The 12,695-nt window shown below is 38.6% G+C and overlaps 1 protein-coding gene across 2 annotated transcripts in view; it reads right to left on the reverse strand.

The window, feature by feature from the left end:
* Positions 1 to 12,695, reverse strand: part of LOC148861232 (rhodanese-like domain protein) — a 97,793-nt gene that overhangs the window by 58,280 nt on the left and 26,818 nt on the right. For both annotated transcript variants that reach the window (XM_088986776.1, XM_088986775.1), the window contains exon 5: positions 640 to 721. In XM_088986776.1, coding sequence (XP_088842902.1) covers positions 640 to 721 — 82 coding nt within the window. The remainder of the gene's footprint in view (positions 1 to 639; positions 722 to 12,695) is intronic.

Below are 12,695 nucleotides of genomic sequence, written 5' to 3' on the forward strand. Positions count from 1 at the left end.
ACCTTCTCTTAAAAAAAGACATGAAATTTAACCACATAATGACCAGAAAAACAACTCCTAAGAATAACCATACCACATTATAAGGTAAAACAACAAAAATACTCTTCCTACCCAATATAGTTGGCACAAGGATTTTTTTAGTCAATCTGAGTACCCTTGCTGCCTAAAAAAACTAAAAATGTACAAAAAATAGAAAACCCCTTAACATTTAGCTCAGTCACATGCATATGGTGGTTAGACCATCAAAAGCACCTGTTAGAAGAAATGATTTGTTACAAGTTGAAGGGGCTAAAAGGGCTAGAGGTAGACCAAAATGGACAGACATGGGTAGAAGTAGTAAGAAATGATTTAATCACTAATAATTTAACTGTGGATATGGCTTTAAATAGAACAGATTGGTGAAACACGATTCATGTAGCCAACCCCATATAGTTGGGATAAGGCACAGATGATGATGATGATGATGATAGCTCTCACTCTTTAGAATAGAATACATAATGTAAACAAAAAATTCACCATTCATTGGTTGTCCAATATCTATTCTCCAATCTCTTCATGCACAGCAAGGAAAATTATACATGAACCTTTAAAAAGCACCAAACAAATATCAAAGCATAAATCTTTCTGACAGAAGTTTACCTGAAAGACATTCTCAAAACCAACACCTTTTGACCTGATATAGGATGATGCCATCTCACACCTTATTCCTCCGGTGCAATACCTGTAGTTTAAGACAGAAATGAAAACTCAAAATAAAGCATACTACAGAAAATTAGAAACTTTTATGTTCTTTTGAACATGGTAAAGATCATAAACGCAAAAATAAATGATTAAAAGAGAAAAAAAAAAATAGGTGAAGAGAACAAATGTGCTCTTTGGAGTTTCAAAGTGGTGGCTTTCTTAAGAGAGGCATGATCATATGAAGAAACAGTATTCACAAAGATCAATGGCTTAAGTGCTAAAACTTAGTTTAATGGTCTCTTCCAATCTGAGATCCAGAGAAATGGATAGATATATGGACATGAACATGAAAAGAGAGGATCTATTTCTTGAGATCTGGAAAACCAGTATGGTTACAAGAATATTATGTTTTTTTTCCTGGTAGATATCATTTCCAAAATTTTATAACTTTTCCAAATTTAACAGAACTTCAACATCTATAAAAATAAATGGTATGATTTATTAAAGGCTTAAAATACACCATTTTATATATATTCTAAAAGCATTATTCCAAAGACATGGATACAAGCATGGACATGAACATAGAAAATGAGGATAGATGATCTATTTCTTGAGATTGAGGGAACCAGTATGGTTACAAGAACATTAGGTTTTTTCAGACTAAATATCATTTCCAATATTTTATATTGTTTCCAAATTTGATAGAACATCCAACATCCACAAAAAAAATAATGGTATCATTTGTTAAAGGATTAAAATATACCATTTTATATACTCTCAAAGTATTCATTCCAAAAATTATAGTTAAGTGACCATGAAATATCAGATGTCATACATATTGTGTGCAATACGAGTAATACATAAATACAGTGGAGATGAAATCTTGTGATTAATCAATGGGCCTAGTTTGCTATCAGATTATTGCACTGATGGTAGATTGGCAGTCGGTCTTCACTAATATACATGGAAATCATGAAGACTTGGAGCCTTGAAAGTTGAAACTACTTTATATCAACAATACAAGTTCAGACAGACACATGCAAAGGAAACAAGGCATAACAAGAAACCTTCCAACCATCACTACAAACAATTAAAGATATTTTGTGCTCATTAAGGTTTCTTTTCCTTTCTTTTTTTTTATTGTTGAATAATTAGATTCATTAAATAATAGCCAAACAAAATACAACTCATGGAGAGGCACGAGATGCTACCTCCCATTTAAGAAGGAGAGATGGAGGACTCAATCTACCCTTTAGTTGATTATACAAAACCAAGAAAAATTACAGAGAAGCCCAATACAAAGAGAGAGAATGTTACTCTCCTCATTTCTCAGAAAACCACCAATGCCAGACAGTCTTGGATTGCCTTGACTACTCCCATCAAAATTCAGCTTAACAAAACCCTCCAATAGGAGGAGTCCAAATTGCTTGCATTCTGAGCTTCTTAGAAAAAGCAAACGCCACTACAGACCAGTTCCTCCTTATATCATCGAAGGAGTAATTTTCAAAGAGTTTTAAGGATTTCAGCCACATAATAGCCCTTGTCAAAATGCACTCCTTGACTTCAATAAGGGTTCTTTCCTTCTCCTAAAATATTCTGGCATTCCTTTCTTCCCAAATAGTCCATAGGAGAGCTACTCTTATACATTTCAACATAAGTCTCCCTCTTTTCATGGAGTACACCGTTAGGGGATAAACACAAGAAAGGTCTTTTCTTCTTTTATTGGGAATACCAAGGAGAAGAACTAGAGCAAAGGGACTTGAAGAAAGAAACAAAAGTAAATGAACCTTTTGGAGTCGAAGTCCAAATTCTCCTATTAGAATTAAGAGGATCCAAGCAAACAGAATCAAGTAACAATAAGAGCAAAAAACAAAAAAGGATTCATGATCCCTCAACCCTCTACGGGAGACAAAGTCCCAGTTTGTAGATAAGGGAGTAACCGGGGATAAAAGAAAGGTAGACACGAGCTCTTTTTTATAAAGGGAAATAGAGAAAAGTGAGGGGGAAAAGTCCTTGAGGGGCAGTCCGGGCAGATTGCCCCACCCAAATGTCTTCTCAGAAGATAAACGAGTCCCAGAGCAAGCATCATATCTTACTAGGCGGAGGAACTTTTAGGGAGGATGCCATGAATTGCCTTCCAAGGTATTGCAAGAGTAGCCCTTCTAGATACCTTTCCATCCCAACCATTTCCGGAATAGCCATGGGTACTAGCCACCACCTCATGCCACAACCTCTCCCTCTCTAAAGGCCATCCACAATCACTTCCCTAGAAGAGCACCATTCTTATGAGCAAGATTCCCTAATCCTAGACCTCCTTCTTCCTTACATCGACTAACCACACCTCCCACCTAATCAAATGATCCTTCTTCTCTTGCCTCAGCTCCCACAAAAAAACCCTCATCATCTACTCTATCTTCTTAGCTTCCCTAGCAGTAATCTTAAAGACAGACAAAAAGTTAACCAGCAAGTTAAGTCAATCTACCCCCAAGGAAATATAATTCTTTTTCCAAGTCGCCAACTTTTTTCCAAACTTTTCCACAACAAGGTTCCAAAACCGACTCACCTTTGGGTTAGCTCCTAGGGGTAGTCCTAAATAAATTAGGGGCCCAGACAAGGTGGAACACTCTAAGCACTCTATAATAGACTCCAATTCCGAATTATCCAAATTAATTCCAACCACACCACTTTTTAAAATTAATTTTTAGAATTGAGGCACTTTCAAAAAATTTTATTAAATTCTTAAGGTTCCTTACCTTCCTTAAATCACTCCCTTAACAAAATATTATAGTGTCATCTGCAAAATGAAGATGGGTCACTGGAACTCTATTTCTTCCTATACTACACCCACTTATGGTCTTCCCCCTAAATGCTAGGAAGAAGTCCTTAACTACCCCATTGACTAGAATGGAATAATGGCAAGAAGTGAGGCAACCCTTAATCCGATTGCACCATCTTTCCCGGAAACCCACACTTCCTTAACAGCTCTAAAAGGAAACTACAATCCACCAAATCGTAGGCATTTTCAAGATCCAATTTGCAAACAGCCTTTATTACTTGATCTCTTCATCTCCTTCACACATTCATTTTCTATCAAATTGATCTATAATTTGTCTGCCTTGTACAAAAGCACCTTGAGCTTGACTAATTAGAGAGGGGAGTACAGCTTTGACCCTCAAGGATAAAACCTTTGCCAAAATCTTGTAAATACTAGTCATCAAGCTGATTGGTCTGAAATCCTTAGGATGTTTAGCAACTGTCTTCTTGGGAACAAGAGCTATAAAAGTGGCAATAACTCCAAGGCTAACAACAAGATTATCCTCAAACTCTCTAAAAACCTCAAATAAGTCTCTTTTAACTATATCCATTAAGAAGATTGCTTGTCCGGTTTCCTCCTCGAATTTTCTTTCCAACCATCTCTATCACTCTCAGATAGACTTAGCCAGCCCAGACCATCCACTTCCACCCAATAGCTAAGGGGCCTTCTCAATATTTACTTGAAATGATCTACAAAATGCCTGGTTATCTCTTCTTGAGAAGGGATTTCCTCTCCATCAATCTCAAGCTATGCTACAAAATTTTTCCTCCTCCCATTGGCCATAACGTGAAACAATTTTGTGTCCCCATCTCCTTCCTTGATTTATTTATATCTTGATTTTTTTTTTATGAATATTTATATCTTGATTTTTGCCTCCACAATATCTCTTCTCACAACAAGACCACTTGTAACTCCTTTAATCATCACTCCAATTCACGTTCTTGTGCATTCATAGTCCTTTGGGATTCTTTCCCATTCATTTCCACAATCAGAATCAACAAGGAAGAATTTAAGTCCTCTATTCTTCCAAACTGATCCTTATTCCAGACTTTTAATTTTGTCATCAAATCTCTCAATTTTTTTATGAAATCTAACTCCTTTCCACTTCACCCCGTTAGCTCTTCTCTCCACCACATTCTCAAACCTAAAGGGTCTAGGTCTAGAACCTAAGGATTCTTGTCCTAACTAAATAGGGCAATGATCAGCAAGAAAAACAGAAAAACTAGGAATGAAGCAGGTTAAGGTTTCCTTTTCTTTTGATCAACAAGAAGATGAATTTTATTCATAACTGATTGAAACATGTTACAGAAAAACAGAAAAGACAATCTATGCCCAACAACATATTACAAAACAGCCTAAAATAGTTGTTGCTTGTAGACCCTCTATTTAGCAAAAGAGTCAGTGATCCCATTGGCAATCCTAATCCAAGTAAAGGAGGCATTTAGCTCCTTTCCAAGCTTTAAATTTCCCTTAGAGAGTATCTATAAATCCAAGGAACATTGCCCCTATCGGTAACTCAAGAGATCACTAATTGTGAGTCCCCTTCAACCTCCAAGTTTTTTAAATCAGCTTGCAAATTTTAGTCCATGTAGAAGTGCTAACAACTCAGCCTTTTGAGACTCACCCACCCCCAAAGGACCTAAATTGCCAATACTTGAAGTATCTCTAAACACACCACCAATGCCTACCAAACCCAGGATTCCTATAGAGCTTCCATCAAAATTTAGCTTAATTTTGTTGGTACCCAGGGGCTTCAATTCCATCTACTTTCTTTCTTCCAATTTAGAGGAGTGCGCTAGTTCATTCCATGTCCTTACTATATCAGTCATTTGAGGACTTTTGAAAGAGCTCAAGAGTTTTTACAATCTCCACAATTTCTTCTTTAGGCATGTACTTATCATTAAATATCCTTGCATTCCTTTCCTCCCAAATAGTCCACACCACTACTGCCCTAACTAATTTCCACACAGTCCAACCACTTTTCTTCAGCTGCCTTAAGTAGTTTGGGCTGAAGAGACTCACTACATCTTGGGGAGAGCTCCACCTGCAACCAAAGATAGAACATAAAAGACTCCCAAACAAAGAGCAAAAAAGGACAAAAGATCAACAAATGGGGGAGGGATTCACCATTAGCAAAACAAAGAAAGCAAGCATGAGGGGAGAGGCATTTATTTGCCCTCCTCTATTGAAGGATGTTACAAGTGTCTAAGAAAAATCTCCTAGCATAAAGCTTGAACTTTGGGAGGAATGGGCTTACTCCAAATCTCTTTCACCAGGAAATTCTCTCCCCCACTAGGATATTGCACAAGGGTATTGAAAAAAGAAACACAAGTAAAAATGCCGTTAGAAGAGGCGGACCAAACCTAGCGCACCATCCACAGACTGGCATCAAAAGGCAAGCCCCAACAACACAGTTGTTTGTTAGAAAGAGAAAAAGGAAAGAATCAGAAACACAAATGCTAACGAGTTACAAATTATAGCCTGATCCTGGACAACCCCACTCAATCTGATCCTTGGACACTCCTAATCTAGCCAACATGTCAGCCAAGTGATTGGCACTTCTAGAAATCCAAATGAATGAGACATTCAAGGAGTCCCCCTGAGCCAGTACCTGTGTTACGAGCGGCCACATCCTCCAAGGAATTTCTTCTCTATTCTTCAGCCAAAAAATAACTATTTGGCAATCTCCTTCAATGTTCACTTCTTTCCACCCTTTTAGCTTTATCAATTCCATCCCTTGAATTACTACCAACATCTCAGCTCTAAGAGAAATCCCATTTCCAACTGGACCAAAGAAACTAAGAAGAATGTTGTCACTTTCATCTCTCACAACACCCCCAACTCCTGATTCTCCCGGATTTCCCAGACAGCACCCATCGAAGTTCAGTTTCAACCTCCCAGCTGATGGAGGACCCCACTCAGCCACTCTTTCTAGTCTTGAAATATGGGAACTAGAAACGCCTGCCAATTTCTAAACAAATCATTCACTGAATTCATCACAAACTGAAACCTAATGAGCCACTCTAATCATTAGAAGATCAAAAACCTCCTTAGTGACTTATACTTTTCTTCAAGGATACTAACATATTTTAACTCCTTGTAGTATATCTCATCAAGCTTGGGTTGAACAGGAAAACAACCTCAGTTGGGGCCTCCCAAGTTCTACCTTCCAAGGATAGAAAACTTTGCCACACAAAGGAAGCAAAGGAACAATGAAGCAAAAGGCAGTTGGTGCTCCCCCCACTCTTCAAGCAAAGGATACAAGCATGAAGTGAAACGAACCAATTCTTCCACTTTCTTTGGAGTCTTTCATGAGTATTGATGACCTGAATAGCCGCTTCCCAACAGAAAACCTTTGCCTTGGAAGGAATGGGACCACTCCTTTTTTTTTTTTTAAAGGTACAGAGAAAACTCGTTAAAATAAAAGAAATACAAAGGAAGGTGACAAGAAATCACCCGAGAGAGGAAAATTGACTTACACCCTTCTTACAGCAAATACTAACAGACAAAGACACCAAACAACACAGCAAGGCTAACTCCTCCGGCGCCAACACCTAGACCAAGAACAAAAGGACAAACTAAAAAGCAAAAAAAAAGGTACAAACAGAAGAGATAATCTAATCTCCTCCATCAAGAACCTCCTTTTGGTTGTCGCCATCTTCATCCCATTTCCCTCTTCCAATTAACCCTTTTCTCGAGCTCTCTTCCTTCTTCCTCTCAAACTCTTCAAAAGCTTTTAAGGCGAAATCCTCACCTCCCCAAAAAAAACAAACCCAAGCTTTTACCAATTTCTACATCCTTTCTAGCCGCTACCTTGAACGAGGCAGTTCCAGATTTTTCCACCTTCTTTTCGAGACTAATATCAAGTTCTCTACTAACCACATTGGTACTTTTTTCAGGGACGCCAACAAGGTCACCATTTCCTAGCTGCTTGCCCAAGTTAGAGGCATCCTAAGAGTTCTCAAAATCCAGATCTTGCTTTGAATTTTTAGATGATTTATTGTTGCTTCTTCTATACACCCTTCTGTAGTTCTTTGTAGGCCCAGACCCAACCAAATCAAGCTTCAAACGGGAAAAAATTTTGGTTACATGCACAGTATGAGAGAAATTTCTACAACCCCAACACATGACTATTCAGCTTCCTCTGATTGATATCGAGTTTGTAGAAATTCAAACTCCTCTTAATAACCCCAACCTTGGGCGGGGGGCGCAAGACCTGCTCACACTATTTGGTAAAGACTTTGGAGAGTGGGCCTCACTGGAAACTCCCCCCCCCCCCCGATGCAAGATACCCCTTGAAGATGTGGAATTGGAGAATTTCCATCTTCACCAGCATCTAGCACCAAGTGGGCCCTGCTCCCCTCTTCCTTTTTTGAGCTCACCCCCAAATCATCACTTCTTCCTTTTCCAAAGTCTCAAAAGTCCACCAAAGCCATCAAAATAGCCCCATTAGAACCCAAGTCTATTTTTTTGCCCAAACTACCCTCTTCTTCAACCTTAGGCACTATCTCTATGAAAAAATTATTCGACTTCCGCCTTCTTGAACCAAAAAGATCATGAGGATCACCTCCTTCCACCACCACTCTTTTTTTTTTTTTTGATCAATAACAATGAACTTTTATTAATAAGGAATTAGATAATCAGAGTTACAAAGGAGGGAGCTAAATAGTCTTAACTCCCAACTACCCAAGGTACATTCTAACCATGAAGCAATTACAATTACAATTACAAAACAGCCCAGAACATAGTATTCCTGTTTACCCCTTGTTTAGCTAAACCATCTATCAATGCATTTGCAATTCTCTTTATCCATATACAATGTATTTCAATGTATCTCCAGAGCATAGAACCGTCCTTTGTTAGCCAATTCACCACAATTTTAGAATCACCTTCTATAATCAGCTTTTTAATGTTCAGTTCTTTGGCCCTTTGTATCCCTTCCACCGCCACTCTTAAATCGAAAAGTTCTCCGCCAAAGTGGAATAGAAGGGATGTTGGAACCAAATGAATTTCCTCCACCTCAATTAAGATACGTGCACTTACTAAATTCTTCCAATCCAAGGTTCTTGAGTCAATGAACCTGAAAATCCCACAAGTGTCTCCAATCTTCCTGAAAGTAAGGAAGCTCCAAGCATCAAGGGGAATACCAAACACATTAATCCAAATGAAGCTTGAAGACCCCACATTTCTTAGCACACTGACAAGATGATTCCACCTCCCCAGTCTTAACTCTGGACTCCAACTAATCTTGTTCGCGCTCAAGAATATCCGAGGCTTCTTCTTCACTATTGAAAGAGAGAAAAAAAGAGTCTTGCGCCAAAACTTCTCACCTAGAAGTGTCTACTTGGTTTCCATTCAGCCACTGCCCAGTTCCAAACTACTTCAACATCTGGTTCAGAATTGACGAAACGACCGACTAAACATTTGTCTAAGAACTTTAGGCACTCGAAGGTTCCTTCAACAGAGCTCGATACAACTCCTCTCACGATTCAGAGTAGAGGGTATGAAAATTCATTTTTGGCCAATCCAGTCGGACCACTTCAAACTGATCTTGATCCGGATTACTCTAAGCCAGATGGTCGAATTGGACTCCGAATCAAAAGGGGAGGAAAAAAACTATTAACAAAGGGTTGGACAAGGGCATGGAAAAAGGAAGAAAAAGAGAACAAACCATTTAAAACAGGTGCCCAAATTGCTATTTTTTCAATCAATATCCATGATGATTGGTATGTAAAATTAGGGAGCTAACCTAGAATTTAGTTTTTTCTTTGCAAAACTCCATTGCCTAGGCAACTAGGTGTTCAATAGTTGCCTATAATCACATAGACACCTAGACAACTATGTTTCATAGTGCCTTAAAGATTATGGGAACCATGAAAAGGTATGTCCAACTTTATCCTTTGGTGTGTCTTTTAATGGGTCCCACCTGCACCATGTATCTAGGGAGGAAATGAAAGAGTTGCATCAATTTGTTTACATGCATTCCTCTTTTTTCCTAATATTTTTTAAAAGAAAAAATAGGTGAAACCACAAGAGTTTTCTATGATAAAAATAAAAATTCATTAAAATCAAAAAAAAATGGCCATGCGACAAGTGTAGTCAAGTTAATTTGGTCCTTGTGACTATTGTGTAAGAGCTAGCTGCAATGATGATAGAATCTCCAAGCTGCCTTGTTTGAGAGAAGCACCGGAGTATTGCTACCGAGGTTATATTATATCTTCGTACTTCCTAGGCAAGCTAACTGGTACTTGCTTGAGGGAGTGTAGAAATATTCAGTTTGTCCAAGGAAGGGTTATTTTAGGAAGAAAATAAATAGTCAAGGACATGCATTGTCAAGTTATCACTCTCCACTCTTCTCTCTTCTCTTGTTCTCTCACTCTCTTTACAAGACATTCCTCCATTTCACTCAGTCTAAGACCACATTTTCCTCTAAAGAATGACTAGTCAAAAAAAGAGACTCTCCCAACCCTTGTTTGGCTAATGCATCATCTAAAGACTTGGCACTTTGCTTGATCCAACAAACAATTACTTCCATGTCTCTAGTTAGCCATTTGGACTTCTTTTCATTGTTATAGGTCCAAAACTTCATCTCCTCATATTGTATCCAACTCACAACCAGTTTTGAGAAACCCTCAGTTTTCTAATCGAGCAATTATCTTCCCTCCTCATCTCTAAATACTTCTCTAATACCTGACATTCCTGGGTTTCCCATGTACCATCAAAGTTTAGTTTGATGAACCCTCTTTCCAGTGGAGACCATTGATGATTGAAGACAGTCTTATTTGAACGTGAATCAGCCACTTCCTTCCACTTTGTAAGTATATCCATTGAGAATTTGAGAAAGCTTCCAAAAATTTCAACCAATGTACCACTCTAATAATTACTGTTTCAATTATACCTTCCTCACTTCTCTCCTTTTCCAAAAATATTATTTTGTTCCTTTCTTCCCAAATTTCCATATTGTTGCCGCTCTTGTCCACATTGTTGCCCCTTTTCTTTGTTCCCTCTTGGCCTTCACATTGTTCTATTAAAACTCTAAAATTGCATAAAACCATCTTCCCAGTGCATGTGCTGGTCTTTGCTCACATGGCCAGAACATCTAAATGGGTTTCCCCTCTTTACCTTACATCACCATTCAGTGTTACCCCTAAGTTCCCTCAAATACACTCCTTTCTAGCTTTGCTATTCCTCATCTTGCCATTAATCCATCTTAAAATACTCTTTTTTTATCAATAACAGAATTCAATATTATTAAAAGAAATCAAGAATACATATAAAATTTCAGGGACAGATAAAATGACTTAACTCTCCCCCAAATAACAAGAAGATTACAGAATTGCCCAAAACAATTGACCCCTACCCACCCCTTGTTTTGAGCAAAGGCATTTGCAATTCTTTTCACCCACTGAACCTGGATTTCCATTCCCCTCAGCAGCCACTTAACCTCTCTTCTCTCATTAGCATAGATCCAAAAACCATTACCCTTCCGTAACCAATTTAGCACTAGTCATGAGTCTCCTTCAATAATCAATTTTTGGGTGCTCACCTCCTTTGCTTTCCTTAGCCCTACTAAGAAAGCAAACAATTCAGCTTGTAGGTACATAGTGATCATTCAGACCATCAGAGTAGGGAGAATACTGAATTTATACCACATGGACGCTTGGGATGAGTTCATAACTCATTGGATGTCTATGATGAGTATATAACTCATCGCACGACCGCGACAAACTCGTACTCGAAACAAATCTGCGATGAACTTTAGACACGCACAAATCTGTGATGAACCTTAGACATGCACAGATTTGTGATGAGTTTTAGACACGCGTGCAGTTGCGATGAATTCGAAGTCCATGTAGAATCGCGACTCTCACAAAATCACCGTAGACCGGGAATAGATATCAGTTACACATGCGTCTTTAAGTTACATGCGTGACAGAATACCCCATAAACCTAGTAAAGACGCGCGCCCACTAAATAATGACATCACTTGTGCCACGTTAGTTAAATGGGTCACGAAAGGAAGTAGCACACACGGATTATGAGAATCCTCGGATGAAAGGAAAGTTCGTCCCAAAGATATCTCATAAGACACGTGGCAAAACCCTAGCAGTGCTCCCTAACAACTAACAGCGAATCTGAGATTCCCTTTCCTAATGGGAATCAAACGCTTTTGGGCCCTTCCTTTCGGGACCTTAGGATCCCTCCCTATAAATAGGGGTCCATCTCACAGTGCAATCATCATCTTATCACTCACATTTTCCCTAGCCTTTAGCCTACCTCCTACATCTGATCTTCATTTGTCCTTCAAGGAGACCCTCGCACGTAGGCTTACCACACCATCGCACTTACATAGCTCTAAGAGTCACCCAACCGAATGGGACCTGAGTATAATGCAACCACCTTCCCACTTTCACCTTTGATTACACCTCCAGCACCTGATGGGAGTGGGTTGCCTTCACCACTCCCATCGAACTTTTAACTTCAAAAACCATAAGGGTGGAGGTGGAAACAGAGGACACACCATTGATCGAGTCGGCACAAAGGAGGCAGTGTCCTTCCAATTGTTCAGTAGCATACCCGTAGAGACATCAACAAATAGCTCCATAGTTTTCAACCATTGCATCACCCTAACTGTTATGACCACAATCAGCTCTTCTTTCTTTCTTTCTTTTTCAAAGAAAGTTCTTTGATTCCTTTCTTCCAACAAAGTCCAACAAATGGAAGCTCTCAAACATCTCCACATGATCTTACCTCTTTTCTTCAGCCACCTAAAGAAAGAAGCAGCAAACAAACCTTGCATGCTTGGGGGAGGGAACCACCTGCAACCAAATAGATCCATAAACCAAACCCAAATATCAGAACTGAAAGGGCAAAAACTAATATGTGGTAGGGGTTTTCACCATTAGCCTTGCATAAGATGCACCATTGTGGAGACAAGCACCTATTAAGCCTTTTCCTTTGGAGTAGGGGTGTAAATGGATCAAATTCGAATCGGATCAAGCAATATCTGAATTCGAATCCGATTAGAAAACCCGATACCCAAATTCGATTCAATATCCGACGGATATTGGAAATTAATATCCAAATTCGAATCCAATTAAATAGTTGAATATTCGATTCGATTCGAATTCAATTAATTAATTATTTTAGATAATTAATAAATATATAAAACAAATATTTTATTGATATAAAATATATA

This window comes from Nelumbo lutea, chromosome 4 (genome assembly GCF_056320005.1).
Source record: "Nelumbo lutea isolate HS-2025 chromosome 4, American lotus-T2T, whole genome shotgun sequence".
Classification (NCBI taxonomy): Eukaryota; Viridiplantae; Streptophyta; class Magnoliopsida; order Proteales; family Nelumbonaceae; genus Nelumbo; species Nelumbo lutea.